The following is a 7,207-nucleotide window of genomic DNA, read 5'->3' as shown; positions in this document are numbered from 1 at the left end:
CAGGTCTTTTTTGAAATCTACAAATGCCCAGTACTGTAAGATCTTGCCAAATGTCCATTCAACAGATGTTCTTGGGGCCGCCATCGCAGTATTGAATGCCTGTTGATGCTCGTTTAGCCCAAGCGCGCCTGCCCTAAATGGAGAAATCATCCACGGTCGAACAGGATAAGCAGGATCCCCATAAACGTAGTAACTTTCACCGTTTTCGGTCCGTGGCAGACGATCCAGCTGGTCGTGAAGGCCACTGTCCGCTAAGATGCCAGCGTCATGCCGTCTCCCTTCAACTGGTCCCCAGAGATTGGCGAGGATGCCATTTGGTAGGACCATGGACTGAAATTTTAGAGAGTGTACGCGCTTGTGTCCATTGAATACTGATCGTTGACCTCTTATTGGTCGACAAATTGGTCTTACCGTTCCATCGATGAAGCCAAAGCAGTTATCCAAGGGTGCGCCAGACTCATGTATAGCATCCGCGTAGACACGAAGATGTTCTTCATTTAGCCATGACTGATCTAACTGGTGTAGGAGGTGTCCATGAGTTTGGTAAATGTAATCGACGGTTTCATTGATTGCGAACGATATGACAGAAGTCGGCCTTCCGAAAACATCTTCACTTTGACTGAGCCTATTGGGATACGCCATCCGTCTCAGAGTCATGCAGAGGGCGTCAAGACCCTTAACCTCACAGCGATTCCGACACTGAACCACATTTGGAATGCGTAACACATTTGCAATTTCAATGATTTCATCTTTGTAGAATCTGAATTGTTCCTTGCTTTGTGCGTCAGTCAGTCGATTCAAGTCGAATCTTGGCCAGTTGGGATTAAACGTGCTCTCCTTATCTTGGGCGTCAGCAAAAAATAAATGTTCATGCATAACCTGCATCAATTCGTCATCTTCGAAAGCAAAATTTCCTAGCCGTCTGAGATCAGCCGCCATTTTGACAGAATCACCATAGCAACGAGCTGCAGGTGACGTAAAAAAATACCCGTCCTCGGAACGGCGTGGCGAATGCGCGCAACGTACTTTCCGGGAACGGGATCGAGAACGAGATCCGTTCTCGGCGGATCGGATCTCGGACGGCGTGGCGAAAGTTCTCTATTGATCGATCGATCGTCGAATAGTTCTAATCCAAAAAACATTCCTCTTCCAAGTAAGTTAAATATTTTTTCTCAGAAAACTGATGCAGCGGAGTCTTTGCAGAATGAACGGTCTAAGATTTTTCAGAAAAGATGAGTTTTTTCATTCTTAAATCAATAATTAACTGCAAACTCGGACAAACGCTTATAAATTTCGATAAGCCACCCGGACGGGAGTTGTGCGTAGACTTAGAAAATGTTTTCGGAAATAAGCGACTTATCTCTCGAGTAAAACTTTCAAACGGGTGGGCTTTTCGCCAATTCATCGATTTCACTATCGGTGTTTCAAAATCAGGGTTTCTGTCAATCTATATTGTCAAAGATTTTGAGTATTGGTTGCTCGGACCAGGATTCAAGCGGATTTTACGATTCGTCGAAGCTAGGGTGTCTTGTTTTTCTGAACGTATGAAGGATGCCCCAAAAACGACAATTTGTGAAAAAATCCGATTCAAATCGAGAGATGCCGTTTTTAAACTGATACAAGGAGGTTTGAGTTTTGAGAAGAATTCACCACAAGCAGTGTGGTTTAAACAGTTGATCAGGGTTTTTGTGAAATCTAAAGAAGATGCAGTATTACTAGCTCTCGAGGAATTTTTTCACGAATTTACCGCCGAAACAGGAATTTTAGTGTTTATTCAACGCCCATTCGCCTCGGAAATCCCGGACTTACTAAGAGGTATATATTTTTTACAACGTCATCATAATCACTCGGCCTCTGGAGACAAAAAGTCTACAGCAATTATTCGATTTTTCAATAATGCCGCTTTATCTGGGACTGTAAACGGGAGTAGCTTAAACTTAATCAGGCTTTTATCGAGAAAATTTTTTCAATTTTGCAGACATTACGGCGAAGCTGAATCTCGATTCATTTCAATTTGCAGTCTGTTGCACAAGTGTGCTCCGAAGACGACTCGGTCATCAATCAAGGCGCGAGGACCGAAGAAGCAGCCCCCGTCCTGATACCGGCCCCTACAAGCGGTACTCGGCGAGAATCGATCCAAAAACGTAAAAGGGATGGTGGAGACGATGATGATGAGGCAGATGAAGATGATTTAAACGACGAACGGCGGCCCGCGGAGGACCCCGCGACCATGAATGCTAAAGAAACCCCAGCCCTCGCTACAATTAGTGCGCCGGATGCTCAGCCACAGAAAAAAAAGAAGAAAAAGCGAAGAAAGGACCATGATCATCAGTCCGTCCTATGTACAGTCGAGGGATCACATCTTCAAGTGAGTATGCGGGCCTATTCCATTATTTTGGTAGGAACCTGTAGTATTAAGCATTCAGTATGCGTCGCACAGCCCTTAACGCTGCTTTTTTTGGTTCTTTCTTGCGCGCGGGGATGAAAATATCTTAACAACTATAATCTTTTATTTCATTTTACAGACAGTGCCGCGAGTGATGCGTCTCGAGGAAGGACCGACCATTGCTTTAAAGGAAGTAGCCACCACCCCCGCCCCAGTCGGTACAAATGATGTTCATCATCAGAAAAAGAAAAAGGCCAAAAGGGCTAGGAGAGTAGAGCAACATCATATTGTTGAAGAAGATGGTGAAGGGCGATTCACAAACTCGGAGACGAAACATCTCCCTCAGGCTAAGGCCCAACACGCAGATTCGCAGCAAGCGGAGAAGGAACGACCGTGCGCTCCATCACCGTCGCCAGTCGTCTGCAGTATCGTCGACGGCGGTGAATCTCATCTTCAAGTGAGTATAGGCCAAATTCCGTTTTTACGCTGCTAAACTCAAATAATATTCGTTCTTGATTTCAAAACCGGGTATTTCTTATGCCCCCGTAGATCCGTTTGAACTTAAATAAAATCGGCAAACAGAAGATACACCTTTCAACATATAGATTTCTGTTTTGTTAATACAATATCATTTTCTTATATTCTATCATGTTTTTTGTTGTTGCTTGATTCTGCAGGTCTGTACCCCGTCGACGAAAAATAAGAAAACTAAACCCGAAAGAAATGAGCATCGGGCTTCAACGAAAAACCGAGTGCGTGATAAAGAATCCTCTCAATCAAAGAAGAAGAAGTATCGAGAGGGTCAGCAACCCTCGCGCAGAAAATGTTCCTCGCCCGTTATACAAGTGCAGGGATGTGGGGTGGCCACACCACAGGAAGTCGTCTCAAATACATCGTTTGATACGGATCCACCCAGCACTAGCGAGGATGATAACAGCGAGCAGGGCAAGCGAGCAGACTTCAACAGTTCCTTATGCCAAGAGGCGGACGCTGCAGAGGAGGGGACCTTATTTCATCGTCTCCGGGCTCGTACTAACCTAGCACTATCCAAGGCTGAACTCAACGTGACTCGGTTTCTTTCCAATCACTACTCATTTTTATATTCTAATCTAACAAATGAAACGGGACGGGCTAATTTTAGGGAATATTTTCACGCAGGCTTTGAACATTTTATTGAGCTAATTTTAGAAAAAGAAGTTCAACACAAGGTTTTCGTACGCTCTTCAGAGTACGCGAAACGCGTCAATAAGGCTCAGTGCCTAGAAAGCGAGTACGCCCGAAAACAAGAGGCTATCGCTCTTGGCGAAAAGGCAACACAATTCATGGATGAGGCCCTAATAAAAGTTAAAGAATTTCGCACAATTGTGCACTCGGCAGTAGAAGACTATACCAAAGACATAAACTATACAATGTTAGATAGGGCCGCGTTTGATGCGGAGGTTCAGTCCGCAAAAGATCTGACCAAAAAGATTTTTGCTCCCGTACTCAAAGCTCAACGAGTTTACGAGAATGAAGGGGAAAAAGGGCAATGTTTTGGGTGCGCCGAGAGAGAACTTAAATTTAAAAGTAATGATAAGATCCTCGGGAAATGCCTGTTTGTTTCTCGGTTGCCAAGAGAACTAAGGCAGCTTGAAATATTCCCTAAAACCGAGAAAGAACGTGAGAATGAGGCTCGTCTTCGGCGAGAGAAAATCGATTTAAACGGTCCGGAGCAGGGCGTCCGAAAACCGACCTTGCCCGGTAAAATCCCGACTGGAGGTAAGCGGTCGATGATCGGCATCAAGAACATCAAATGACTATCATCAAAAACGGGCTCACGGTTGGAAACCGAATTGGCTTCGGGTTTACGCCGGAAATATCCCTTTCATCCGAGAAGGGTGGCTTCGCCCGTTACCCGAAAAATTGGCCCCAAGATTTTTAGGAAATACGCCTCGTTAGATCAGATACGAACTGTAAGAAGATCTGTTTTCCAATTCGATCGAGTGCTGCATTCTGCGGCCAAAACATTAAACTATAAGATTCCACAGTTTGTGGAGGAAAACTTTAAATGAGGCGCTCACGTATATTAGGCCTACATGAAACTTCACTAAATGTTAGATTTTTTTCAGCGGACCTCCCATTTGCTAATGGGAATTTGCTTGGTACGTTCAATAAATGAATAAGAACGAAATACTCCTCCCATTTATTTGATAGTTGTGGTTCATTTTTTTTTTGCATGAGAACCGGGTTGTTATAGTTTTTGCTCTACAAGAGATGACCCGCGTTGGATGTTGTTTAGTACGGAACTATAGTAGTAAATAGTCATATGAGGATGCGTCTTGCTGCCAGGAAGCAAAAGTCTGATTGTAGGAATCCTGTTAAATTAAGTAAATTAACAGAGGTTTACGCTCTGCATCAAGAGTCACCCAGCTTATTCCCTCCAAAGACGCGAATCCGGTACGACGAGAAACACTTTGGTCACGCGGCGGCGGCGGCGGTGGCGCTGTATTGTGGAATAGCCTGCCTGCAGTCATACGTCGATTGGACAATTTGTCTCTCTTTAAAAAGGCGGGTTAAGCGTCAGCTTTTCCGAGAGCATTTTCAAATTGATAACTTCTTCTCAGTGGTAAAGCGCCTTTGAATCATTCTTCTGAAAAGGGCGCTTTAAAAATAAGGTATATACATTATGTACGCGGTACACCCATACAATCATACTGTTAGCTTTAGCCGTTTATCGTCTGCTCGAAGCTAAAACTGTCTCTCTTATTTTTGCAGCAAGATGTTCCACTGCGCACTCTATAACGAAAAGTCATCTGTTAGTGAGTTGGAGATGCGCAGGGCGGAAGACTCCGCTACCGATTGGTGTGGAGAGGAGACTACAAAAGCGCAAGCCTTGTGGAGCGCCATTTGTTTCCAGCGCAGGGAATACGTGGAGTATCTTCTCGACGAGGAGTCTATCCACGATTCCCTGACCCCGCGAGGACACGGCGCTGCCATTTTATTTGACCTGGTTTCGGGAGGAGGGGGGCTGGACGAGTTGATAGTTTTATTTTGTCGTAGAGTGCGGGAGACGCAAATCGACCTCAATTTCAACGTTACGGCCGTTTATCCCGCATTTTTTTCTGCGTATTCGAGAAAAAGTATTCTCCTGCAGGCGATTCTGTTTGGGGGTCCCGAGACCTTTAAAATCCTACTGGACTACGGGACGGATCCCGAATCGTCTGTCCTAATCGGGGGGTTGGAATTTATCCTCCTCCCCGACACGGATTTTAAAGAATATTTTCTCTCGAATACCGCCTCTGCCGTGTTAAATTTGACTCATAGATGGTGTAGGCAACCGATGAAAGAACGAGAAAGCATGATTTTTCGGCTCTTGAAATTTGGCGATTTTATGCTTTCGATAGATAAAGAATCTGCTTTATCTATCCAAAATTTACTTAAAATTTGTTTTGAGAGGCTACCCAGTGAGTTTTTCGCAGCGCTGTTGAGCTTGAAGCGCCTGGTGAAGAATCGTAGCGAGTCGCCCCCAAGTCTTCTCCGGCTCGCTCGATTCTCCATCAGGAATCGACTGCAGCAGTTGCATCCTGCTGATCAGCTGATATCCACCAGCGCTGCGGAACAGCTGGGCTTGCCTCTCTATCTCAGAGATTTTTTAGCACATAAGTTGATTCCGGCCCCCCTTTGAAGTAGTTAGTTAGTCAAATTATTTAAAATTTTATTTGAAAGCCCCGTAATCTATTCGATTCTTCGGTTTGCTCACAGGGGTGGTGTAGAATCGTATTATGAACATTTTTATCTTCATCAGAACTGAACAACAGTTGTATTTTATATATAATAATTTGATAGTGTCCATTCAGGGACACATCATTTTCTAGTTTGAAATTATTGTATAAGCGTTGATAGAACCTTTTTCGTAGTAGATCGAATAGAGAAGAATAATATTGTCTAGAATAATTTTAAAAGCCCCGTAATCTATTCGATTCTTCGGTTTGCTCACAGCCGGGGTGGTGGTGTCGAATCCGGGGTGGTGTAGAATCGTATTATGAACATTTTTATCTTCATCAGAACTGAACAACAGTTGTATTTACTCTGGGAACGCGCTCAAGATCTAAAGCCATTCGAAAGGACCGCTAAGGGATTCGGTTCGACAGGGTTTTGATGTCGACATTCGAAAGAAGAAAAGTGTATTCCCAATCGATGTCTATATACTAGTGTGAATCTGATGACTACAAAGACCCTTCCTTCAATTGTCACTCGGAACATCTATACGTCTATGTCTATACCCTTTTAATTCGATTCTAGTCCAGGAGAAAGACATGGTGTTATTTTTAAAAGCGGACGCCGATCCCTCCTCCTGTGCTCAGCTGCTGGTGCCTGGATGTGGACAACTTCACCCCCCCAAGTGGCGCGTTTTCGTTCTGCCGACAAAAGTCAATGCCAGAGATCTGTTCATTTTCAATTGTGAGCTTGCTTTAGCAAAGGGGGCAGAATACGATGACAATTTATTTGAATTTGCATTTACTCAATATAGAAAATTCGAACTTGAACTTCATCCCCCCTTCGCGGATGTCTTGAAGAATATTAAGCAAGAACTACAGTCTAAAGAATTCGTTGAGTTTGATTTGCTCGAGGCAAACCTCATCCCCGCATACCTCAAGACGCTTTACGTTTTATCCAGAGCCGGCATGACCGCAGTTTGACTTTACAAATCACCCATTGAAATAATGTCTAAATCAGTGGATATAGACTGTTGCTGCGGACTATCTACCCCCAAAAAGTTATCGGATGTCTTCAGGAGATGTCCCTTCGGACATTTATGTTCAGCTTGCGCGCCCAATAGTC

The 7,207-nt window shown here is 44.2% G+C and overlaps 1 protein-coding gene across 1 annotated transcript; it reads left to right on the top strand.

The window, feature by feature from the left end:
- The first annotated feature begins 1,169 nt into the window (after positions 1 to 1,169).
- LOC135493640 (uncharacterized) lies at positions 1,170 to 5,147 on the top strand. The gene is made up of 3 exons (XM_064781126.1): positions 1,170 to 2,368; positions 2,526 to 2,843; positions 3,064 to 5,147. Exons 1-3 carry the CDS (start codon positions 2,231 to 2,233, stop codon positions 4,180 to 4,182), a joined length of 1,575 nt encoding a protein of 524 aa, XP_064637196.1. The 5' UTR covers positions 1,170 to 2,230; the 3' UTR covers positions 4,183 to 5,147.
- The last annotated feature ends 2,060 nt before the right edge of the window (positions 5,148 to 7,207 follow it).

Source organism: Lineus longissimus, chromosome 9 (genome assembly GCF_910592395.1).
Source record: "Lineus longissimus chromosome 9, tnLinLong1.2, whole genome shotgun sequence".
Classification (NCBI taxonomy): Eukaryota; Metazoa; Nemertea; class Pilidiophora; order Heteronemertea; family Lineidae; genus Lineus; species Lineus longissimus.
The sequence above is the reverse complement of the archived record's forward strand: the minus strand, read 5'-3'. Positions and strand labels throughout refer to the sequence as shown.